The following is a 26,775-nucleotide window of genomic DNA, read 5'->3' on the forward strand; positions in this document are numbered from 1 at the left end:
CTACGCTGCGGGCACGCTACGCTCGCTATGCTGCGGGCACGCTACGCTCGCCACGTTGCGGGCACGGTGCCTCACTACGCTCGGCACACTATTATATTCTCCCTCTATGGGTGTCGTGGACACCCACGGAGGGAGAATATGTCGGGATTGTGCCGATCGGGTTTCCGGCGTCGGTATTTCGACTGCCGAGATTCCGGCGGGATCTTGACTGCCTCCCGTTTGCATCGGTACATTGGTATACTGTAATGTAATTTGCACATCAGGAAGTTTGCCTACACTCATATTTTAAGTTCATTTGTGACTAACAACATGATAAGGTCGTGCCAAATATCCGATGAATCCCAAACAAAGAACATAATAGATTAAGTCAGAGGTTCTCAAACACGGTCCTCAAGGCACCCCACTGATCCAGGGTTTAAGTATATCCATGCTTGGCCACAGGTGACTTAATTAGTACATCGGTAGTTTTGATTTAACCATCTTTGCTGAGCCATGGATATACTTAAAACCTGGACCATTGGGGTGCCTAGAGGACCACGTTTGAGAACCTCTGGATTAAGTTATGCCAGGAGTCGTGTCACTTTAAGAGTAAAACAAAAAAGGAGAAACATTAAAACACATATTCCTAATCATTTTTATAATTTTGGAGCGTTGCTTACAAGGTTAAAATATCACTGGTAATATCAAGTAGAACAAAAATTTAAAAAAATCTTAAATTTAAGTTAAAAGAACTACTTCAACTTGTCAAATAGTGCCAACAGCTCAGATACAACTTCAACATAAATAGAAAATAATTACATTTACAAATTGCACTGTAAAATACGTCATATTTACACAGGACTCAAATGCCACCAATGACTATGTTGTTAGTTGCTGCAGTTCCAAGCAAATACCAGTACTATCGCTGAATGTTACGGTTGTGTTCGAGTGCCGAATTGGACACCAGTAGAAGGCTAAAATCTCTCATTTTCTAGTATCCGCAGCTCATCTTGTCCTTGCTCACCCAGATGAGATAGCAATCTTCTGTAAGCCTCCCTATAGAAGTACAAAAACACGTTTAAAAACATAAATGTCTTTTTGACACAGAACCTGATGGCATAACAGGATATATTGGATTCCCTTTTTGCATCTGATGTTTAGATACTGATTTACCATTGTACTTGTCAACAATTTACTGTTCATTGAAGGACAACTTCAAATGCTTTCATAAGTTTGTGAAAAAGTTTTCTGAATATATTTAAGATTAAAATTAAGTAATTCATGTTCTTAATATATAGTTATGTAAAAAAGACATGACATCCTTTTTAATGGAAGAGGAAAACAGCTGTGAGCCAATGATGTTTCCTAATAAGGAAAATGGAGAAGACAACAGATATATTCAGCTAGAGAACATCAGTACATTCAATTTACATTCAATTGTAAACTTACAGGTTTTGTGTTGGTATGAGAATGTGAAATAATAAGATTTTAAACCTACTGGTAAATCTTTTTCTCGTAGTCCGTAGAGGATGCTGGGACTCCGTAAGGACCATGGGGAATATACGGGCTCCGCAGGAGACATGGGCACTTTAAAAAAGACTTTGGATCTGGGTGTGCACTGGCTCCTCCCTCTATGCCCCTCCTCCAGACCTCAGTTAGAGAAACTGTGCCCAGAGAAGACGGACAGTACGAGGAAAGGATTTTTGTTAATCTAAGGGCAAGATTCATACCAGCCACACCAATCACACCATATAACCTGTGATATACAATCTAGTTAACAGTATGAACAACAACATATCATCGGTCCAAACCCGACGAAATTATAACATAACCCTTATGAAAGCAATAACTATATACAAGTCTTGCAGAAATAGTCCGCACTTGGGACGGGCGCCCAGCATCCTCTACGGACTACGAGAAAAAGATTTACCGGTAGGTTTAAAATCTTATTTTCTCTATCGTCCTAGTGGATGCTGGGGTTCCTGAAAGGACCATGGGGAATAGCGGCTCCGCAGGAGACAGGGCACAAAAGTTAAGCTTTAGGATCAGGTGGTGTGCACTGGCTCCTCCCCCTATGACCCTCCTCCAAGCCTCAGTTAGGTTTTTGTGCCCGGCCGAGAAGGGTGCAATCTAGGTGGCTCTCCTAAAGAGCTGCTTAGAAAAGTTTAGTTTTAGGTTTTTTATTTTACAGTGAGTCCTGCTGGCAACAGGATCACTGCATCGAGGGACTTAGGGGAGAAGAAGTGAACTCACCTGCGTGCAGGATGGATTGGCTTCTTAGGCTACTGGACATTAGCTCCAGAGGGACGATCACAGGTACAGCCTGGATGGGTCACCGGAGCCGCGCCGCCGGCCCCCTTGCAGATGCCGAAAAGAGAAGAGGTCCAGAAATCGGCGGCAGAAGACTCTTCAGTCTTCTTAAGGTAGCGCACAGCACTGCAGCTGTGCGCCATTGCTCTCAGCACACTTCACACGGCAGTCACTGAGGGTGCAGGGCGCTGGGGGGGGGCGCCCTGGGCAGCAATGGAAACCTGTTATTTGGCAAAAAATACCTCACATATAGCCTCCGGGGGCTATATGGAGATATTTAACCCCTGCCAGAATCCGTTGAAGAGCGGGAGACGAGCCCGCCGAAAAGGGGGCGGGGCCTATCTCCTCAGCACACAGCGCAATTTTCCCTCACAGAAAGGCTGGAGGGAAGGCTCCCAGGCTCTCCCCTGCACTGCACTACAGAAACAGGGTTAAAACAGAGAGGGGGGGCACTAATTTGGCGATAGACATATATATAAAGATGCTATAAGGGAAAACACTTATATAAGGTTGTCCCTATATAATTATAGCGTTTTTGGTGTGTGCTGGCAAACTCTCCCTCTGTCTCTCCAAAGGGCTAGTGGGTCCTGTCCTCTATCAGAGCATTCCCTGTGTGTGTGCTGTGTGTCGGTACATGTGTGTCGACATGTATGAGGACGATGTTGGTGAGGAGGCGGAGCAATTGCCTGTAATGGTGATGTCACTCTCTAGGGAGTCGACACCGGAATGGATGGCTTATTTAGGGAATTACGTGATAATGTCAACACGCTGCAAGGTCGGTTGACGACATGAGACGGCCGACAAACAATTAGTACCGGTCCAGACGTCTCAAAAACACCGTCAGGGGTTTAAAACGCCCGTTTACCTTAGTCGGTCGACACAGACACAGACACGGACACTGAATCCAGTGTCGACGGTGAATAAACAAACGTATTCCTCATTAGGGCCACACGTTAAGGGCAATGAAGGAGGTGTTACATATTTCTGATACTACAAGTACCACAAAGATGGGTATTATGTGGGAGTGAAAAAACTACCGTAGTTTTTCCTGAGTCAGATAAAATAAAATGAAGTGTGTGATGAGGCGTGGGTTTACCCCGATAGCAAATATTGGCGTTATACCTTTTCCCGCCAGAAGTTAGGGCGCGTTGGGAAACACCCCTTAGGGTGGATAAGGCGCTCACACGCTTATCATGTGGCGTTACCGTCTCCAGATACGGCCGCCCTCAAGGAGCCAGCTGATATGAAGCTGGAGTAATATCCTAAAAAGTATATACACACATACGGTGGTTATACTGCGACCAGCGATCGCCTCAGCCTGGAAATGCAGTGCTGGGTTGGCTTGGTCGGATTCCCTGACTGAAAATATTTTAGTGATATAGAGCATTTAATAGGATGCAGTCTATATATATATATATATATATATATATATATATATGCGAGATGCACAGAGGGATATTTGCACTCTGGCATCAAGATAAGTGCGTTGTCCATATCTGCCAGAAGATGTTATGGACACGACAGTGGTCAGGTGATGCAGATCCCATACGGCACATGAAAGTATGGTCGTATAAAGGAGAGTAGGTACTTGGGGTCGGTCCATCGGACCTGGGGGCCACGGCAACAGCTGGGAAATCCAACCTTTTTACCCCAAGTCACATCTCAGCAGAAAAAGACACTGTCTTTTCAGCCTCAATCCTTCCGTTCCCATAAGGGCATGCGGGCAAAAGGCCAGTCATATCTGCCCAGACATAGAGGAAAGGGAAGTAGACTGCAGAAGGAAGCCCCTTTCCAGGAACAGAAGCCCTCCACCGAGTCTGCCAAGTCCTCAGCAGGACGCTGGGGCCGTGCAAGCTGACTCAGGTGAGGTGGGGGGTCGTCTCAAGAGTCTCAGCGTGCAGTGGGATCACTCGCAAGTTGACCCCTAGATCGTACAAAGTATTATCCCAGGGGTACAGTTTGGAGATTCGAGACATCTTTTCCTCGCAGGTTCCTGAAGTCTGCTTTACCAAAGGCTCCCTCCGACAGGGAGGCAGTATTGGGAAAAAAATTCACAAGCTGTATTTCCAGCAGGTGATAATCAAAGTACCCCTCCAACAATCAAGGAAAAGGGTATTGGTCTTCCACACTATATTGTGGTACTGAAGCCAGACGGCTTGGTGAGACATATTCTAAATCTGAAATTTTTGAACACTTACATACAAAGGTTCAAATCAAGATGGAGTCACTCAGAACAGTGATAGCGAACCGGAAAAAAGGGGACTATATGGTGTCCCTGGACATCAAGGATTACCTCCATGTCCAAATTTGCCCTTCTCAACAAGGGTACCTATGGTTCGTGGTACAGAACTGTCAATATCAGTTTCTGACGCTGCCGTTGAATTATCCACGGCACCCCGGGCCTTTACCAAGGTAATGGCCGAAAAGATGATTCTCTTCAAAGAAAAGGGCATCTTAATTATCCCTTACTTGGACGATATCCTGAAAAGGGAAAGGTCCAGAGAACAGTTGGAGGTCGGAATAGCACTATCTAAAGTAGTTCTATGACAGCACGAGTGGATTCTAAATATTCCAAAAATCGCAGCGTTTTTCCGACGATACGTCTGCTGTTCCTAGGAATGATTCTGGGCATAGTCCAGAAAAAGGTGTTTCTCCTGGAGGAGAAAGCCAGGGAGCTATCCGAACTAGTCAGAAACCTCCTAAAACCAGGCCAAGTATCAGTGCATCAATGCACAGGAGTCCTGGGAAAAATGGTGGCTTCTTACGAAGCAATTCCATTCGGCAGATCTCACGCAAAAAATTTTCAGGGGGATTTGCTGGACGAATGGTCCGGATCGCATCTTCAGATGCATCAGCAGATAATCCTGTCTCCAAGGACAAGGGTGTCTCTTCTGTGGGGGCTGCAGAGTGCTCATCTTCTAGAGGACAGCACATTCAGCATTCAGGACTGTGTTCTGGTGACCACGGATGCCAGCCTGAGAGGCTGGGAAGCAGTCACACAGGGAAGAAATTTCCAAGGAATGTGGTCAAGTCTGGAGACTTTTCTCCACATGAATATACTGGAGCTAAGAGCAATTTCCAATGCTCTGAGCCTAGGAAGACCTCTGCTTCAAAGTCAGTCGGTGCTGATCTGGTCGGACATCATCATGGCAGTCGCCCACGTAAACAGACGGGGCGGCACAAGAAGCAGGAGGGCAATGACAGCAAGAACTTTTCGCTGAGCAAAAAATCATGTGATAACACTGTCAGCAGTGTTCATTCCGGGAGTGGAAAACTGAATTTCCTCAGCAGGAATGAATTCCACTCGGAAAAGTGGGAACTTCATCTGGAAGTTTCCACATGATTGTAAACCGTGGGAAAGACCAAAGGTGGTCATAAGATGGCGTCCCACCTGAAGCGCCAGGTCAAGAGACCCTCAGGCAATAGCTGGGTCGCTCTGGTAACACCGTGGGTGTACCAGTCGGGTATGTGTTCCCTCCTCTGCCTCTCATACCCAGGGTATTGAGAATTATAGGAAGGAGAGGAGTAAGAATTATACTCGTGGCTCCGGTTTGGCCATGAAGGACTTGGTAACCGGAACTTCAAGAGATAAGAAGGGTCTTGATTCAGCAAGAATCATGTCTGTTCCAAGACTTACCGCAGCTGCGTTGACGCAGGGGCGGGTGAACGCCGGATCCTAAGGGAAAAAGGCATTCCGGAAGAGGTCATCCCTACCCTGGTCAGAGCCAGGAAGGAGGTGACCGCACAACATTATCACAGTTTAGGTGAAAATATGTTCCATGGTGTGAGGCCAGGAAGGCTCCACGGAAGAATTTCAACTAGGTTAATTCCTATATTTCCTGCAAACAGGAGTGTCTATGGGCCTCAAATTGGGGTCCATTAAGGTTCAAATTTCGGCCTGTCGATTTTCTTCCAGAAAGAATTGGCTTCAGTTCCTGAAGTCCAGAAGTTTGTCAAGGGAGTACTGCATATACAACCCCTTTTGATGTCTCCAGTGGCACTGGGGGATCTCAACGTAGTTTTGGGGATTCCAAAAATCACATTGGTTTAAACCACTCAAATCTGTGGATTTGATATATCTCACATGGAAAGTGAACATGCGGTTGGTCCTGGCCTCGGCCAGGCGAGTGTCAAAATTGGCGGCTTTGTCTCACAAAGCCATATCTGATTGTCCATTCGGACAGAGCAAAGCTGCGGACTCGTCCCCAGTTTATCCCTAAGGTGGCGTCAGCGTTTTACCTGAACCAGCTTATTGTGGTACCTGCGGCTACTAGGGACTTGGAGGACTCCAAGTTGCTGGATGTTGTCAGGGCCCTGAAAATATAGTTTTCCAGGTCGGCTGGAGTCAGGAAATCTGACTTGCTGTTTTATCCTGTATGCACCCAACAAGCTGGGTGCCCCTGCTTCTAAGCAGACTATTGCTCGTTGGATTTGTAGTACAATTCAGCTTGCACATTCTGTGGCAGGCTTGCCACAGCCAAAAATATGTAAATGCCCATTCCACAAGGAAGGTGGGCTCATCTTGGGCGGCTGCCCGAGGGGTCTCGGCTTTACAACTTTGCCGAGCGGCTACGTGGTCGGGGGAGAACACGTTTGTAAAATCCTACAAATTTGATACCCTGGCTAAGGAGGACCTGGAGTTCTCTCATTCGGTGCTGCAGAGTCATCCGCACTCTCCCGCCCGTTTGGGAGCTTTGGTATAATCCCCATGGTCCTTTCAGGAACCCCAGCATCCACTAGGACGATAGAGAAAATAAGAATTTACTTACCGATAATTCTATTTCTCGGAGTCCGTAGTGGATGCTGGGCGCCCATCCCAAGTGCGGATTATCTGCAATACTTGTACATAGTTATTGTTAACTAAATCGGGTTATTGTTGTAGTGAGCCATCTTTCAGAGGCTCCTCTGTTCTCATACTGTTAACTGGGTTCAGATCACAGGTTGTACAGTGTGATTGGTGTGGCTGGTATGAGTCTTACCCGGGATTCAAAATCCTTCCTTATTATGTACACTCGTCCGGGCACAGTATCCTAACTGAGGCTTGGAGGAGGGTCATAGGGGGAGGAGCCAGTGCACACCACCTGATCCTAAAGCTTTATTTTTGTGCCCTGTCTCCTGCGGAGCCGCTATTCCCCATGGTCCTTTCAGGAACCCCAGCATCCACTACGGACTCCGAGAAATAGAATTATCGGTAAGTAAATTCTTATTTTCTCTAACGTCCTAGAGGATGCTGGGACTCCGCAAGGACCATGGGGATTATACCAAAGCTCCCAAATGGGCGGGAGAGTGCGGATGACTCTGCAGCACCGATTGAGCAAACAGGAGGTCCTCCTCAGCCAGGGTATCAAACTTATAGAACTTTGCAAATGTGTTTGACCCCGACCAAGTAGTAGCTCGGCACAGCTGTAGTGCCGAGACCCCTCGGGCAGCCGCCCAAGACGAGCCCACCTTCCTAGTGGAATGGGCCTTAACCGATTTTGGTAACAGCAATCCTGCCGTAGAATGCGCCTGCTGAATCGTGTTACAAATCCAGCGAGCAAAAGCAGGGCCGCCAACCTTGTTGGCTGCATACAGGGCAAACAGTGCTTCTGTTTTTCTGATCCTAGCCGTTCTGGCCACGTAAATCTTCAAAGCCCTGACCACATCAAGGGACTCGGAATCCTCCAAGTCACGTGTAGCCACAGGCACGACAATAGGTTGGTTCATATGAAAGGATGAGACCTCCTTAGGTAGGAATTGAAGACGGGTCCGCAATTCCGCTCTATCCATATGGAAAACCAGATAGGGGCTTTTATGTGATAAAGCCGCTAATTCCGAAACTCGCCTAGCCGAAGCCAAGGCTAACAACATGACCACCTTTCAAGTGAGATATTTCAACTCCACTGTTTTAAGTGGTTCAAACCAATGTGACTTAAGAAAACTTAACACCACGTTAAGGTCCCAAGGCGCCACCGGAAGCACAAAAGGAGGCTGAATATGCAGTACTCCCTTCACAAAAGTCTGTACTTCAGGTAGAGAGGCCAATTCCTTTTGAAAGAAAATGGATAAGGCCGAAATCTGAACTTTAATGGAGCCTAATTTTAGACCCAAATTCACTCCAGTTTGTAGGAAGTTAAAAAAACGGCCTAGATGGAATTCTTCCGTAGGAGCATTCCTCGCCTCACACCAAGAAACATATTTTCGCCATATTCGGTGATAATGTTTTGATGTCACGTCCTTCCTAGCCTTTATTAGCGTAGGAATGACCTCATCTGGAATACCTTTTTCCGCTAGGATCCGGCGTTCAACCGCCATGCCGTCAAACGCAGCCACGGTAAGTCTTGGAACAGACAGGAACCCTGTTGCAACAGGTCCTGTCTTAGAGGAAGAGGCCACGGATCTTCTGTGAGCATTTCCTGCAGATCCGGATACCAGGTCCTTCGTGGCCAATCCGGAACAATGAGTATTGTTCTCACTCCTCTTTTTCTTATTATTCTCAACACCTTGGGTATGAGAGGAAGAGGAGGAAATACATAGACCGACTGGAACACCCACGGTGTCACTAGGGCGTCCACAGCTACCGCCTGAGGATCTCTTGACCTGGCGCAATACCTTTGTAGCTTTTTGTTGAGACGGGACGCCATCATGTCTATTTGGGGTAGTCCCCACCGACTTGCAATCTGTGCGAAGACTTCATGATGAAGTCCCCACTCTCCCGGATGCAGGTCGTGTCTGCTGAGGAAGTCTGCTTCCCAGTTGTCCACTCCCGGAATGAACACTGCTGACAGTGCGTTTACATGATTCTCCGCCCAGCGAAGAATTCTGGTGGCTTCCGCCATCGCCACTCTGCTCCTTGTGCCGCCTTGGCGGTTTACATGAGCTACTACAGTGACGTTGTCCGACTGAATCATCACTGGTCGGTCGCGAAGTAAGGTCTCCGCTTGACGTAGGGCGTTGTATATGGCCCTTAGTTCCAGGATGTTGATGTGAAGACAAGTCTCTTGACTTGACCAAAGGCCTTGAAAATTTCTTCCCTGTGTGACTGCTCCCCAACCTCGGAGGCTCGCGTCCGTGGTCACCAGGATCCAATCCTGAATGCCGAACCTGCGGCCCTCTAGAAGGTGAGCACTCTGCAGCCACCACAGGAGAGATACCCTGGCCCTGGGGGACAGGGTGATCCGCTGATGCATGTGCAGATGTGACCCGGACCATTTGTCCAATAGGTCCCATTGGAAAGTCCTTGCATGGAACCTGCCGAAGGGAAAGGCTTACGTATGTCGCCACCATTTTTCCCAGGACTTGAGTGCAGTGATGTACGGACACTTGTTTCGGCTTCAACAGGTTCTTGACTAGAGTCATGAGTTCCTGCGCTTTTTCTACCGGAAGAAAAACCCTTTTCTGGTCTGTGTCCAGAATCATGCCCAAGAAGGGCAGGCGAGTCGTAGGATTCAGCTGCGACTTTGGAATATTGAGAATCCAGCCGTGTCGCTGTAACACCTTCAGTGAAAGGGATACGCTGTTCTGCAACTTCTACCGTGATCTCGCTTTTATGAGGAGATCGTCCAAGTACGGGATAATTGTGACACCCTGCTTGCGCAGGAGCACCATCATTTCCGCCATTACCTTGGTGAAAATTCTCGGGGCCGTGGAAAGCCCAAACGGCAACGTCTGAAATTGGTGATGACAATCCTGTATCGCAAATCTCAGGTACGCCTGATGAGGAGGATATATGGGAACATGCAGGTATGCATCCTTTATGTCCAGCGATACCATAAAATCTCCCCCTTCCAGGCTGGCGTTGACCGCTCTGAGCGATTCCATCTTGAACTTGAACCGTTTTAAGTAAAGGTTCAGGGATTTTAAATTCAAAATGGGTCTGACCGAACCGTCCGGTTTCGGGACCACAAACGGGGTTGAGTAGTACCCCTTCCCTCTCTGAAGCAGGGGAACCTCGGCCACCACTTGTTGAAGACACAATTTTTGAATCGCATGTAACACTATCTCCCTTTCCAGGGGAGAAGTTGGTAGCGCCGATTTGAAAAACCGGCGAGGAGGCACCTCTTCGAATTCCAGCTTGTATCCCTGGGAAACAATTTCCATTGCTCAGGGATCCACCTGTGATTGAACCCAGATGTGGCTGAAAAGTCGAAGACTTGCCGCCACTGGAGCGGACTCCCTCAGGGGAGCCCCAGCGTCATGCGGTGGATTTTGCAGAGGCCGGGGAGGACTTCTGTTCCTGGGAACTAGCTGTGTTGTGCAGCTTTTTCCCTCTGCCCTTACCCCTGGCAAGAAAGGACGATCCACGTACTCTTTTGCTTTTATTTGAACGAAAGGACTGCATTTGATAATGAGGCGCTTTCTTAGATTGTGAGGGAATATAAGGCAAAAAATTCGATTAACCTGCCGTAGCTGTGGAGACTAGGTCCGAGAGGCCCTCTCCAAACAATTCCTCACCCCTGTAAGGCAAAAAATAGATTTATCGGTAAGTAAAATCTTATTTCTCGTAGTCCGTAGTGGATGCTGGGACTCCGTAAGGACCATGGGGAATAGCGGCTCCGCAGGAGACAGGGCACAAGAATAAAAGCTTTAGGATCAGGTGGTGTGCACTGGCTCCTCCCCCTATGACCCTCCTCCAAGCCTCAGTTAGTATACTGTGCCCGGACGAGCGTACATAATAAGGAAGGATATTGAATCCCGGGTAAGACTCATACCAGCCACACCAATCACACCGTACAACTTGTGATCTGAACCCAGTTAACAGTATGATAAAACGAAAAGGAGCCTCTGAAAAGATGGCTCACAACAATAATAACCCGAATTTTTGTAACAATAACTATATACAAGTATTGCAGACAATCCGCACTTGGGATGGGCGCCCAGCATCCACTACGGACTACGAGAAATAGATTTATCGGTAAGTAAAATCTTATTTTCTCTGACGTCCTAGTGGATGCTGGGACTCCGTAAGGACCATGGGGATTATACCAAAGCTCCCAAACGGGCGGGAGAGTGCGGATGACTCTGCAGCACCGAATGAGAGAACTCCAGGTCCTCCTCAGCCAGGGTATCAAATTTGTAGAATTTTGCAAACGTGTTTGCCCCTGACCAAGTAGCTGCTCTGCAAAGTTGTAAAGCCGAGACCCCTCGGGCAGCCGCCCAAGATGAGCCCACTTTCCTTGTGGAATGGGCTTTTACCGATTTTGGCTGTGGCAGGCCTGCCACAGAATGTGCAAGCTGAATTGTACTACAAATCCAACGAGCAATCGTCTGCTTAGAAGCAGGAGCACCCAGCTTGTTGGGTGCATACAGGATAAACAGCGAGTCAGATTTTCTGACTCCAGCCGTCCTGGAAACATATATTTTCAGGGCCCTGACAACGTCAAGCAACTTGGAGTTCTCCAAGTCCCTAGTAGCCGCAGGTACCACAATAGGTTGGTTCATGTGAAATGCAGAAACCACCTTAGGTAGAAATTGAGGACGAGTCCTCAATTCTGCCCTGTCAGAATGAAAAATTAAGTAAGGACTTTTATATGATAAAGCCGCCAATTCTGACACACGCCTGGCTGAAGCCAGGGCTAACAGCATCGTCACCTTCCATGTGAGATATTTGAAGTCCACAGTGGTGAGTGGTTCAAACCAATGTGACTTTAGAAAACTCAACACAACATTGAGATCCCAAGGTGCCACTGGAGGCACAAAAGGAGGCTGTATATGCAGTACCCCTTTTACAAATGTCTGAACTTCAGGCATTGAAGCCAGTTCTTTCTGGAAGAAAATCGACAGGGCCGAAATTTGAACCTTAATGGACCCCAATTTTAGGCCCATAGATAGTCCTGTTTGCAGGAAATGGAGGAAACGACCCAGTTGAAATTCCTCTGTAGGGGCCTTCTTGGCCTCACACCACGCAACATATTTTCGCCAAATGCGGTGATAATGTTTTGCGGTTACGTCCTTCCTGGCCTTGACCAGGGTAGGGATGACTTCATCTGGAATGCCTTTTTCCCTCAGGATCCGGCGTTCAACCGCCATGCCGTCAAACGCAGCCGCGGTAAGTCTTGGAACAGACAAGGCCCCTGCTGGAGCAGGTCCTTTCTCAGAGGGAGAGGCCACGGTTCGTCCGTGAGCATCTCTTGAAGTTCCGGGTACCAAGTCCTTCTTGGCCAATCCGGAGCCACGAGTATAGTTCTTACTCCTCTCCTTCTTATGATTCTCAGTACCTTTGGTATGAGAGGCAGAGGAGGGAACACATACACTGACTGGTACACCCACGGCGTTACCAGGGCGTCCACCGCTATTGCCTGAGGGTCCCTTGACCTGGCGCAATATCTGTCTAGTTTTTTGTTTAGACGGGACGCCATCATGTCCACCTTTGGTTCTTCCCAACGGTTTACTATCAGGTGGAAGACTTCTGGGTGAAGTCCCCACTCTCCCGGGTGGAGGTCGTGTCTGCTGAGGAAGTCTGCTTCCCAGTTGTCCACTCCCGGAATGAAGACTGCTGACAGTGCTATCACATGATTTTCCGCCCAGCGAAGAATCCTTGCAGCTTCTGCCATTGCCCTCCTGCTTCTCGTGCCGCCCTGTCTGTTTACGTGGGCGACTGACGTGATGTTGTCCGATTGGATCAATACCGCCTGACCCTGAAGCAGGGGTTTCGCTTGACTTAGGGCATTGTAAATGGCCCTTAGTTCCAGAATGTTTATATGAAGAGATGCTTCCATGCTTGACCACAAGCCCTGGAAATTTCTTCCCTGTGTGACTGCTCCCCAGCCTCTCAGGCTTGCATCCGTGGTCACCAGGATCCAATCCTGAATGCCAAATCTGCGGCCCTCTAGTAGATGAGCACTCTGCAGCCACCACAGAAGAGACACCCTTGTCCTTGGCGACAGGGTTATCCGCTGATGCATCTGAAGATGCGATCCGGACCATTTGTCCAGTAGATCCCACTGAAAAGTTCTTGCATGGAATCTTCCGAATGGAATCGCTTCGTAAGAAGCCACCATTTTTCCCAGGACCCTCGTGCACTGATGCACTGACACCTGGCCTGGTTTTAGGAGGTTTCTGACTAGCTCGGATAACTCCCTGGCCTTCTCCTCCGGGAGAAACACCTTTTTCTGGACTGTGTCCAGAATCATTCCTAGGAACAGTAGACGTGTCGTAGGAATCAGCTGCGATTTTGGAATATTTAGGATCCACCCGTGCTGACGTAACACTACCTGAGATAGTGCTACTCCGACTTCTAACTGTTCCCTGGACCTTGCCCTTATCAGGAGATCGTCCAAGTAAGGGATAATTAAGATGCCTTTTCTTCGAAGAAGAATCATCATTTCGGCCATTACCTTGGTAAAGACCCGAGGTGCCGTGGACAACCCAAACGGCAGCGTCTGAAACTGATAATGACAGTTTTGTACTACAAACCTGAGGTACCCTTGGTGAGACGGGTAGATTGGGACGTGGAGATAAGCATCCTTGATGTCCAGAGACACCATATAGTCCCCTTCTTCCAGGTTTGCTATCACCGCTCTGAGTGATTCCATCTTGAATTTGAACCTCTTTATGTAAGTGTTCAAGGATTTCAGATTTAAAATTGGTCTCACCGAGCCGTCCGGCTTCGGTACCACAAACAGCGTGGAATAATACCCCTTTCCCTGTTGTAGGAGGGGTACCTTGATTATCACCTGCTGGGAATACAGCTTGTGAATGGCTTCCAAAACTGCCTCCCTGTCGGAGGGAGACTTTGGTAGAGCAGACTTCAGGAACCGGCGAGGGGGAAACGCCTCGAATTCCAGTTTGTACCCCTGCGATACTACCTGTAGAATCCAGGGGTCCACTTGCGAGTGAGCCCACTGCGCGTTGAAATTTTTGAGACGGGCCCCCACCATTCCATATGTCGTTTGGAATCCGCATCGCCTGACCACTGTCGCGTCCATAACGCTCTTCTGGCAGAAATGGACATAGCATTTACTCTTGATGCCAGGGTGCAAATATCCCTCTGTGCATCACGCATATATAGTAATGCATCCTTCAAATGCTCTATAGTTAACAGTATATTGTCCCTATCCAGGGTATCAATATTTTCAGTCAGGGAATCCGACCACGCGACTCCAGCACTGCACATCCAGGCTGAAGCGATTGCTGGTCGCAGTATAACACCAGTATGTGTGTATATACTTTTAAGAATATTTTTCAGCCTTCTATCTGCTGGTTCCTTGAGGGTGGCCGTATCAGGAGACGGTAACGCTACTTTTTTCTGACGGGAAAGGATATAGTGCCAATAATTTTTTAGAAATTAGCAGTTTTTTGTCGGGGGAAACCCACGCTTTATCACACACCTCATTTAACTCATCTGACTCAGGGAAAACTATTGGTAGTTTTTTCACACCCCACATAATACCCTTCTTTGTGGTACTTGTAGTGTCAGAAATGTTCAATGCCTCCTTCATTGCCGTGATCATGTAACGTGTGGCCCTACTGGACATTACGTTTGTCTCCTCACCGTCGACACTAGACTCAGTATCTGTGTCTGGGTCTGTGTCGACCCACTGAGGTAACGGGCGTTTTAGGGCCCCTGACGGTGTCTGAGACGCCTGGACAGGCACTAATTGATTTGCCGGCTGTCTCATGTCATCAACCGTTCTTTGCAAAGTGCTGACATTATCACTTAATTCTTTAAATACGATCATCCAGTCAGGTGTCGACACCCTAGGGGGTGACATCACTAACCCAGGCAATTGCTCCGCCTCCACATCATTTTCCTCCTCATACATGTCGACACACACGTACCGAAACACAGCACACACACCGGGAATGCTCTGATAGAGGACAGGACCCCACAAGCCCTTTGGAGAGACAGAGGGAGAGTCTGCCAGCACACATCAAGCGCTATATATATATACAGGGATAACCTTATATGTGTTATTCCCTTATAGCTGCTGTTTATATAATTTTTATCTGCCAATAGTGCCCCCCCTTCTCTTTTTTACCCTGATTCTGTAGCAAGTCTGCAGGGGAGAGTCAGGGAGCCGTCCTTCCAGCGGAGCTGTGAGAGAAAATGGCGCTTGTGTGCTGAGGAGATAGGCTCCGCCCCTTCACGACGTCCTTATCTCCCGCTCTTTTCTGTAAAAATGGCAGGGGTTAAAATACATCCATATAGCCCAAGAGCTATATGTGATGTATTCTTTTGCCAACCTAAGGTATTATCTGTTATATTGCGTCTCAGGGCGCTCCCCCCCAGCGCCCTGCACCCTCAGTGACCGGAGTGTGAAGTGTGCTGAGAGCAATGGCGCACAGCTGCGGTGCTGTGCGCTACCTTAGTCTGAAGACAGGATCGTCTTCTGCCGCCGATTTCACCGGACCTCTTCGCTCTTCTGGCTCTGTAAGGGGGCCGGCGGCGCGGCTCCGGGACCCATCCAGGCTGAACCTGTGATCGTCCCTCTGGAGCTAATGTCCAGTAGCCTAAGAAACCCAATCCACTCTGCACGCAGGTGAGTCCGTTTCTTCTCCCCTTAGTCCCACGATGCAGTGAGCCTGTTGCCAGCAGGACTCACTGAAAATAAAAAACCTAAAATACACTTTTATTCTAAGCAGCTCAGGAGAGCCACCTAGCCTGCACCCTTCTCGTTCGGGCACAAAAATCTAACTGAGGCTTGGAGGAGGGTCATAGGGGGAGGAGCCAGCGCACACCACCTGATCCTAAAGCTTTTATTCTTGTGCCCTGTCTCCTGCGGAGCCGCTATTCCCCATGGTCCTTACGGAGTCCCAGCATCCACTAGGACGTCAGAGAAACTCCATATGCCTCTTTGAGTCGGCATCACCAGTCCACTGTCGGGTCCATAAGACTCGCCTAGCAGAAATGGACATAGCGTTTATTCTGGAACCCAGTAAACTAATGTCTCTTTGAGCATCCCTCATATATAAGACAGCATCTTTTATATGCCCTAGGGTCATTAAAATGGTATCCTTATCAAGGGTCTCAATATCCGCTGATAAAGAATCTGTCCATGCTGCCACAGCACTACAAACCCAGGCCGACGCAATTGCCGGTCTGAGCAACTTACCAGAATGTGTATAAATGGACTTCAAGGTAACCTCCTGCTTGCGGTCAGCAGGATCCTTGAGGGTATCTGTATCTTGGGATGGGAGTGCTATCTTTTATGATAAGCGTGTCAAAGCTTTGTCTACCCTAGGGGAGGATTCCCACCGTATTCTGTCCTGTGACGGGAAAGGATACGCTGGTAGAATCCTTTTGGGAATCTGCAGTTTTTTGTCTGGAGTTTCCCACGCTTTTTCGCATAACTCGTTCAGCTCATGTGAGGATGGAAAGGTGACCTCAGGTTTCTTTCCTTTATACATGTGTACCCTCGTGTCAGGGACAGGGGGTTCCTCTGTGATATGCAAAACATCTTTAATTGCGATAATCATATATCGAATACATTTAGCCACCCTTGGCTGCAATTTTGCATCATTGTAGTCGACACTGGAGTCTGAATCCGTGTCGGTATCTGTGCCAACTATTTGGGATAGTGGGCGCTTCTGAGACCCCGAAGGTCCCGGCGACATTGGGACAGACCTGGGTTGACTCCCTGACTGTACCCTAGCTTCAGCTTTGTCTAATCTTTTGTGCAATAAAGTAACATAAATGGCGCTGGTGAGTGCTGAGGAAGAAGCCCCGCCCCCTCGGCGGCGGGCTTCTGTCCCGCTCAAATTTCCTAATAACATGGCGGGTGCTCTTTTTATACATGTACAGTGCCCAGCTGTACATGTATATATGTGTATTTGCCACAGGAGGTGTTTATTGCTGCCCAGGACGCCCCCCCCTGCGCCCTGCACCCTTACAGTGACCGAAGTGTGTGAGGTGAATGGGAGCAATGGCGCACAGCTTCACTGCTGTGCGTTACCTCTATGAAGATCAAGGTGTCTTCTGCCGCCTCTGAAGTATTTTCCTCACATACTCACCCGGCTTCTCTCTTCCGGCTCTGCGAGGAGGACGGCAGCGCGGCTCTGGGACGGATGGCGAGGGTGAGACCTGCGTACCGATCCCTCTGGAGCTAATGGTGTCCAGTAGCCTAAGAAACAGATCCCTGAAACTCAGAGAAGTGGGTCTGTTTCTCTCTCCTCAGTCCCTCGATGAAGGGAGCCTGTTGCCAGCAGGCTCCCTGAAAATAAAAAACCTAACTAAAATACTTTCTTTTACAGGAAACTCAGGAGAGCTCCCTGAAAGCACCCAGTCTCCACTGGGCACAGTATCAAACTGAAGTCTGGAGGAGGGGCATAGAGGGAGGAGTCAGTGCACACCCAGATCCAAAGTCTTCTTAATGTGCCCATGTCTCCTGCGGAGCCCGTCTATCCCCATGGTCCTTACGGAGTCCCAGCATCCTCTAGGACGTTAGAGAAAAACTGTGTACTGCACACCATAGCATGAACATATAAGATTTTAAACTTAATTAACAGCAAAATTATTATAAATGTAGTATACATAATACTTCACTACTACACACCATTCATACGGGCACACATCACCATGGCATATATAGATGTCATAAATTACAGTATTTCTAAAACCACGTAACTGACAAATGTAAAAAATATGCATAGGTGATATTTAAAACCACCCAGGTGTGCGTCTAGCTGGCTCGAGCTATATTAACCCATCACTTTGTGGCAACAGATCCTCCTGTAGCAATTGCACCCCCCTCCCCCAACCATATGTCCAGAATTTCCCTATCCCCCATTAAAATCTGTCAACAACAGGGACTGCCTAGCAGTGGCAGTGACTTCCCACTGGAAGCATTTCCTACTAATCCCATGCTGGACAGGCAGTCCCAAGGGGAGGTGTTTTCTGTGGACTGCCAGTCTGGACTGTGATGACAGAGAGCACTTCCCATAGGAAGCCACATGCTTGCTCTCACAGCAGCAATGCAGTCCTCAGAAGCTGGCCAATTGGTTCATTTGTACGTACAGGTGGGATTGCAATCCCAAACATGTGGACAATTACAGACCCTCTGGCCAGCCATGGAACAAGCTGCTGCTGCATATGCCCCATTTGTGGCATAAGTCCAAAACGCAGTGTATGATTCTATACAGACATGCATCAAAATCCAGGGTTTGTGCACGTGAACTCGCAGCAACCCGCGATTTAGGAATGCAAACGACCTGGAACCCAATCAGGGCAATTTCCCAGGTCTGATGTCTGAAAGGGGTATAAAAGGGGTCAGAGAGGAACTTTAGTAATTGAGATACTTCAAAAACTGTGTGCAATTGTACCTAAAAGCAGGGCCGTAACTACGTGTGTGCCAAGTGGGCTTGGCACATAGCGCAGTTGCCCTGAGGGCGCACGGCCAGCGGCATGTAATGAGTCAAATTGACTCATTACATGCCGCCTCTGCTGTGTGCGCCGCGCTGGAGGGAGAAGAGACCAGCGCTGGGCAGCGGACAAGGAGGAGGAGGGAGGGGGAGCAGGGAGCCGCAGCAGCGCTATTTCATTGGTAGTAAGCGCCGCTGCAGCATCCCCCTCTCCTTCTGTATTGGCTGCCCGGCGCTGCTATGGATGCTGGGATGCGGTTCCTTCATCCCAGCATCCACAGCAGCGCCAGGCAGCCAATACGGAAGAAGAGGGGGATGCTGCAGCGGCGCTTACTACCAATGAAATAGCGCTGCTGCGGCTCCCTGCTCCCCCTCCCTCCTCCTCCTTCTCACCTCACTGCCTGCACCGAGAGGGAGATGCGAGCACGAGGAGCCTGTCAGCGGGGAGAAGGTAAGTATATCCCTCTCTCTCTCTCTCTCTCTCAGGGGGACACCGTCTGCCGCAATGTGTAAAAAGGGGGCCTGGCTGCCGCAATGTGTAAAAAGGGGGCCTGGCTGCCGCAATGTTTAAAAAGGGGTCCTGGCTGCCGCAATGTGTAAAAAGGGGGACTGGCTGCCGCAATGTGTAAAAAGGGACTGGCTGCCGCAATGTGTAAAGAGGGGGCCTGGCTGCCGCAATGTGTAAAAAGGGGGACTGGCTGCCGCAATGTGTAAAAAGGGGGACTGGCTGCCGCAATGTGTAAAAAGGGGGACTGGCTGCCGCAATGTGTAAAAAGGGGGCCTGGCTGCCGCAATGTGTAAAAAGGGGGCCTGGCTGCCGCAATGTGTAAAAAGGGGGCCTGGCTGCCGCAATGTGTAAAGAGGGGGCCTGGCTGCCGCAATGTGTAAAAAGGGGGACTGGCTGCCGCAATGTGTAAAAAGGGGGCCTGGCTGCCGCAATGTGTAAAAAGGGGGACTGGCTGCCGCAATGTGTAAAAAGGGGGACTGTCTGCTGTAATGTGTAAAAAGGGGGACGCTGTCTGCTGTAATGTATAAAAGGGGCTCTACCTGGTGTAGTGGCGCTACTGTGCAGCGTAATTTGAATAATGTAGACTACTGTGCACCGTAGTATGAATTGCTATTATTTTGTGGCCACGCCCCTTCCCCGTGAAGCCACGCCCCTATACATTTTTCACGCGCAGTAGGCGCGCACTGCCCCTATCTTACATGGGTGGGGGGTGGGGTCCACTGTCATTTCTTGCCCACAGCGCTAAAATGCCTAGTTACGGCACTGCCTAAAAGATTTGATGCTGTTTTGAAGGCAAAAGGGTGGTCACACTAAAGATTGATTTTAGATTTCTCTTCTGCGCATTCACTTTGCATTTTGTTGATTGATAAACAAACTATTAACACTTGTATTTTGGAAAGTATTCTTACTTTGTAGTCCCCCCCCCCCACCTGCCTATAACTTTTGCATAATATTGTATATATATGTATATATATATAAAAAAAACTCCAGGTAGCAGCACTCGTCAGTCTTTTCACATAACGTTTCAGGTTTATTACCTGTCATCAGGCAACATAAACACTAATTGTTATGTGAAGCCCAACGAGTGCTGCTACCTGGAGGGAAGTGAACACATTTATTTGTATATAGTTTCCCTACTGCTATATAATGATGTATATGGATAGTATGCTGAAACGGAACACACTTAGAATTCATTATTATGCAGTATAAGGTAAGCTATTAGTTTTTGATCACGTGTGTGACATAGTAGCGCACTGAATAAACTACCCTTCAGTATAAGACAGATGTAACAGATTGCACAGCCTCACCTGGACGCAGCATTCCTCCCCAGCCCACGCTTGTGCTCTGACTCTTTCAGGCTGTGACTTATTGTAGGAATCAGGTTGACAACAAGTGACTGGTCTATAATAGCGAGGGTCTCCAAAATGGCAAATATCTGATGGTCATACACCCCACTGTTTTCTTGAATGAACTGCCTGCATTCAAATAAAAGATTAGCAAAAACTATCAACCAAATTGGATGGTCAGGTGTTCAGCAGTTTTAATTGCACATACAAACCTTATAATATTGCTGATAAGCTAGTGTGTACGTGAATATTAGACTAGTGCAAAAATCCTCTCTATGGTTTTAAGATTTCCATAAGATTTATCTACCGGACGTCTAAACGAATGCATTTATATAAGTGTTTGTGCATAAACATTTTCTTTTACAGTCTTAATTTGTTACAAACAGTAGTCAATAAACAGTCAATAAACAGTAGCTTGTTTGAAGCACCATCATTCATTGTTGTCTTCCCAGATTATGTCCTTCTATATGTGGGTGCTAATGTCTGCCCCATAGAAATATTTTACTTTCTGATCAGTCATTTCAGATACAGCCGTATCTAAACAAACTCATTGTCTTCCACAGAAACACTTTACCCCAAAACTTGATGCTAACTTAAAGTGTATATACTGTAGCTGATATGCTCACTAATATTGTTATTGGTGCCATTGAACCAAAGGTGTGGAGACATTCAGCAAGTATTTATGAGTATTTTAGTTATTTCTCTTATAGTTTCATGAGCAACAGGATTTTAACCCTTTGTTTCAGGCTTGCATCCCAGAATTTACCGTAAAATAGATGTGAGACGAGTTCCAGCTTCACCGTGTGGTACAGCTTGGCAGCCTTCCACCATGTGCTGCAGGGCATCCGTAGAAAGCTTCTTCACTGAAATACCAAAGCAGAATTGACTGACAACTGTATTTGCACACACAGATCCTGACTTAGGGGTGTATTCAATAGCTGTCATGTCCTTTCCGACGGAAAGGACCCGACAGCTCTCTGTTCAATGCTGGGCCAAACCAGACAGGTTTGGCCCGTTCACGACTGCTTCAATCCGACTTTTTTTAAAGTCGGATTGACATTGTCGGAAACAGGGCTAAAACCTGTCAGATTTATCCCCGCTTCCGACAATACACCCTGAAGCCGCCGATCTGCGTGTATTCCGACAAGTCAGATTTCCAGACTTGTCGGAAGAAATGGCCCGACACTGAATAGGTCGGAACCCCTTCCTACCTCAATCGGTTGGAAACTGCTGTCTTTCCGACAAGACGGCAGTTTCCGACTCTTATTGAATATACTTAGAGTTAGATGCAAATCCATTTTCTTAGCAATACATACACAACTCATTGGTGTAGCATGCAGAGTTTTTAAGCACTAGCAGATGTGTCTGTTACAGGTACTCTATCTCAAAATTTCAGTTTCCTTTTACATTTTATGTATCAGGGAATAACAAACTTAATTACTACTGGACCTAATATTACATAATCTAAAATGACTGTTAGAATGGAAAAAATAAGAATTTACTTACCGATAATTCTATTTCTCGTAGTCCGTAGTGGATGCTGGGACTTCCGTAAGGACCATGGGGAATAGCGGCTCCGCAGGAGACTGGGCACAAAAGTAAAAGCTTTAGACTAGCTGGTGTGCACTGGCTCCTCCCCCTATGACCCTCCTCCAAGCCTCAGTTAGGATACTGTGCCCGGACGAGCGTACATAATAAGGAAGGATCTTGAATCCCGGGTAAGACTCATACCAGCCACACCAATCACACCGTACAACCTGTGATCTGAACCCAGTTAACAGTATGATAAACGTAGGAGCCTCTGAAAAGATGGCTCACAACAATAAACAACCCGATTTTTTTGTAACAATAACTATATACAAGTATTGCAGACAATCCGCACTTGGGATGGGCGCCCAGCATCCACTACGGACTACGAGAAATAGAATTATCGGTAAGTAAATTCTTATTTTCTCTGACGTCCTAGTGGATGCTGGGACTTCCGTAAGGACCATGGGGATTATACCAAAGCTCCCAAACGGGCGGGAGAGTGCGGATGACTCTGCAGCACCGAATGAGAGAACTCCAGGTCCTCCTCAGCCAGGGTATCGAATTTGTAAAATTTTACAAACGTGTTTGCCCCTGACCAAGTAGCTGCTCGGCAAAGTTGTAAAGCCGAGACCCCTCGGGCAGCCGCCCAAGATGAGTCCACTTTCCTTGTGGAATGGGCTTTAACAGATTTTGGCTGTGGCAGTCCTGCCACAGAATGTGCAAGCTGAATTGTACTACAAATCCAACGAGCAATCGTCTGCTTAGAAGCAGGAGCACCCAGCTTGTTGGGTGCATACAGGATAAACAGCGAGTCAGATTTTCTGACTCCAGCCGTCCTGGAAACATATATTTTCAGGGCCCTGACTACGTCCAACAACTTGGAGTCCTCCAAGTCCCTAGTAGCCGCAGGCACCACAATAGGTTGGTTCATGTGAAACGCTGAAAACACCTTAGGGAGAAATTGAGGACGAGTCCTCAATTCTGCCCTGTCTGAATGAAAAATTAGGTAAGGGCTTTTATATGACAAAGCCGCCAATTCTGAGACACGCCTGGCTGACGCCAGAGCTAACAGCATGACCACCTTCCATGTGAGATATCTTAATTCCACAGTGGTGAGTGGTTCAAACCAATGTGATTTTAGGAACCCTAAAACTACATTGAGATCCCAAGGTGCCACTGGTGGCACAAAAGGAGGCTGTATATGCAGTACCCCCTTGACAAACGTCTGAACTTCAGGCACTGAAGCCAGTTCTTTCTGGAAGAAGATCGACAGGGCCGAAATCTGAACCTTAATGGATCCTAATTTTAGGCCCATAGACAGTCCTGCTTGCAGGAAATGCAGGAAACGACCCAGTTGAAATTCCTCTGTGGGGGCCTTCTTGGCCTCACACCACGCAACATATTTCCGCCAAATGCGGTGATAATGTTTCGCGGTTACATCCTTCCTGGCTTTGATCAGGGTAGGGATGACTTCATCTGGAATGCCTTTTTCCATCAGGATCCGGCGTTCAACCGCCATGCCGTCAAACGCAGCCGCGGTAAGTCTTGGAACAGACAAGGTCCCTGCTGGAGCAGGTCCTTTCTTAGAGGTAGAGGCCACGGGTCCTCCGTGAGCATCTCTTGCAGTTCCGGGTACCAAATTCTTCTTGGCCAATCCGGAGCCACGAGTATAGTTCTTACTCCTCTCCTTCTTATGATTCTCAGTACTTTGGGTATGAGAGGCAGAGGAGGGAACACATACACAGACTGGTACACCCACGGTGTTACCAGAGCGTCCACCGCTATTGCCTGAGGGTCCCTTGACCTGGCGCAATATCTGTCCAGTTTTTTGTTGAGACGGGACGCCATCATGTCCACCTTTGGTTTTTCCCAACGGCTTACAATCACTTGGAAGACTTCTGGGTGAAGTCCCCACTCCCCCGGGTGGAGGTCGTGTCTGCTGAGGAAGTCTGCTTCCCAGTTGTCCACTCCCGGAATGAACACTGCTGACAGTGCCACCACATGATTTTCCGCCCAGCGGAGAATCCTTGCAGCTTCTGCCATTGCCCTCCTGCTTCTTGTGCCGCCCTGTCTGTTGACGTGGGCGACTGCCGTGATGTTGTCCGATTGGATCAATACCAACTGACCCTGAAGCAGAGGCCGTGCTTGACTTAGGGCATTGTAAATGGCCCTTAGTTCCAGAATATTTATGTGAAGAGACGTTTCCATGCTTGACCACAAGCCCTGGAAATTTCTTCCCTGTGTGACTGCTCCCCAGCCTCTCAGACTGGCATCCGTGGTCACCAGCATCCAATCCTGAATGCCGAATCTGCGGCCCTCTAGAAGATGAGCACTCTGTAACCACCACAGGAGAGACACCCTTGTCCTTGGAGATAGGGTTATCCGCTGATGCATCTGAAGATGCGATCCGGACCATTTGTCCAGCAGATCCCACTGAAAAGTTCTTGCATGGAATCTTCCAAATGGAATTGCTTCGTAAGAAGCCACCATTTTTCCCAGGACTCTCGTGCATTGATGCACTGACACTTGGCCTGGTTTTAGGAGGTTCCTGACTAGCTTGGATAACTCCCTAGCCTTCTCCTCCGGGAGAAACACCTTTTTCTGGACTGTGTCCAGAATCATCCCCAGGAAAAGTAGACGTGTTGTTGGAATCAGCTGTGATTTTGGGATATTTAGAATCCACCCGTGCTGACGTAGCACTACCTGAGACAGTGCTACTCCGAACTCTAACTGTTTCCTGGATCTTGCCCTTATCAGGAGATCGTCCAAGTAAGGGATAATTAAGACGCCTTTTCTTCGAAGAAGAATCATCATTTCGGCCATTACCTTGGTAAAGAGCCGGGGTGCCGTGGACAATCCAAACGGCAGCGTCTGAAACTGATAATGACAGTTTTGAACCACAAACCTGAGGTACCCCTGGTGAGAAGGGAAGATTGGGACATGGAGATAAGCATCTTTGATGTCCAGAGATACCATATAGTCCCCTTCTTCCAGGTTCGCTATCACTGCTCTGAGTGATTCCATCTTGAATTTGAACCTTTTTATGTAAGTGTTCAAGGATTTTAGATTTAAAATTGGTCTCACCGAGCCGTCCGGCTTCGGTACCACAAACAGCGTGGAATAATACCCCTTTCCCTGTTGTAGGAGGGGTACCTTGATTATCACCTGCTGGGAATACAGCTTGTGAATAGCTTCCAATACTGCCTCCCTGTCGGAGGGAGACGTTGGAAGAGCAGACTTCAGGAATCGGCGAGGGGGAGACGTCTCGAATTCCAATTTGTACCCCTGTGATACTACCTGCAGGATCCAGGGGTCCACTTGCGAGTGAGCCCACTGCGCGTTGAAATTTTTGAGACGGGCCCCCACCGTGCCTGAGTCCGCTTGTAAAGCCCCAGCGTCATGCTGAAGACTTGGCAGAAGCGGGGGAGGGCTTCTGCTCCTGGGAAGAGGCTGCCTGGTGCAGTCTTTTTCCCCTTCCTCTGCCCCGGGGCAGAAATGAGTGGCCTTTTGCCCGCTTGTTCTTATAGGAACGAAAGGACTGAGTTTGAAAAGACGGTGTCTTTTTCTGCTGAGAGGTTGATGCCAGGGTGCAAATATCCCTCTGTGCATCTCGCATATATAGTAATGCATCCTTTAAATGCTCTATAGTTAATAAAATACTGTCCCTATCCAGGGTATCAATATTTTCAGTCAGGGAATCCGACCAAGCCACTCCAGCACTGCACATCCAGGCTGAGGCGATTGCTGGTCGCAGTATAACACCAGTATGTGTGTATATACCTTTTAGGATATTTTCCAGCCTTCTATCAGCTGGTTCCTTGAGGGCGGCCGTATCAGGAGACGGTAACGCCACTTGTTTTGATAAGCGTGTGAGCGCCTTATCTACCCTAGGGGGTGTTTCCCAACGTGCCCTAACCTCTGGCGGGAAAGGGTATAGTGCCAATAATTTGTTAGAAATCAGCAGTTTTTTATCGGGGGAAACCCACGCTTTATCACACACCTCATTTAATTCCTCTGATTCAGGAAAAACTACTGGTAGTTTTTTCACACCCCACATAATACCCTTTTTTTGTGGTACTTGTAGTGTCAGAAATGTTCAATGCCTCCTTCATTGCCGTGATCATGTAACGTGTGGCCCTACTGGACATTACGTTTGTCTCCTCACCGTCGACACTGGATTCAGTATCCGTGTCTGGGTCGACCATCTGAGGTAACGGGCGTTTTAGCGCCCCTGACGGTGTCTGAGACGCCTGAACAGGCACTAACTGATTTGCCGGCTGTCTCATGTCGTCAACAGTTTTTTGCAAAGTGCTGACATTGTCACGTAATTATTTAAATACGACCATCCAGTCAGGTGTCGACTCCCTAGGGGGTGACATCACTAACACAGGCAATTGCTCTGCTTCCACATCATTTTCCTCCTCATACATGTCGACACAATCGTACCGACACCCAGCACACACACAGGGAATGCTCTGATAGAGGACAGGACCCCACTAGCCCTTTGGGGAGACAGAGGGAGAGTTTGCCAGCACACACCAGAGCGCTATATATATATATACAGGGATAACCTTATATAAGTGTTACTCCCTGTTATAGCTGCTGTATTTATATATTAGCTGCCAATAGTGCCCCCCCTCTCTGTTTTACCCTGTTTCTGTAGTGCAGGACTGCAGGGGAGAGTCAGGGAGCCGTCCTTCCAGCGGAGCTGTGAAAGAAAATGGCGCTTGTGTGCTGAGGAGAAAGGCTCCGCCCCCTTCACGGCGGCCTTTTCTCCCGCTTTTTTCAGGAAAACTGGCAGGGGTTAAATGCATCCATATAGCC

The 26,775-nt window shown here is 48.1% G+C and overlaps 1 protein-coding gene across 2 annotated transcripts in view; it reads right to left on the minus strand.

Annotated features, from left to right (window-relative positions):
- Positions 1-620: 620 nt before the first annotated feature.
- Positions 621-26,775, minus strand: part of MMS22L (MMS22 like, DNA repair protein) — a 457,009-nt gene continuing 430,854 nt past the window's right edge. For both annotated transcript variants that reach the window (XM_063917017.1, XM_063917018.1), the window contains 3 exons: positions 21,188-21,284; positions 20,383-20,550; positions 621-1,035 (listed from right to left, as the gene is read on the minus strand). In XM_063917017.1, coding sequence (XP_063773087.1) covers positions 954-1,035; positions 20,383-20,550; positions 21,188-21,284 — 347 coding nt within the window. In that variant the 3' untranslated portion in view covers positions 621-953. The remainder of the gene's footprint in view (positions 1,036-20,382; positions 20,551-21,187; positions 21,285-26,775) is intronic.

This window comes from Pseudophryne corroboree, chromosome 4, assembly GCF_028390025.1.
Source record: "Pseudophryne corroboree isolate aPseCor3 chromosome 4, aPseCor3.hap2, whole genome shotgun sequence".
Lineage (NCBI taxonomy): Eukaryota > Metazoa > Chordata > Amphibia > Anura > Myobatrachidae > Pseudophryne > Pseudophryne corroboree.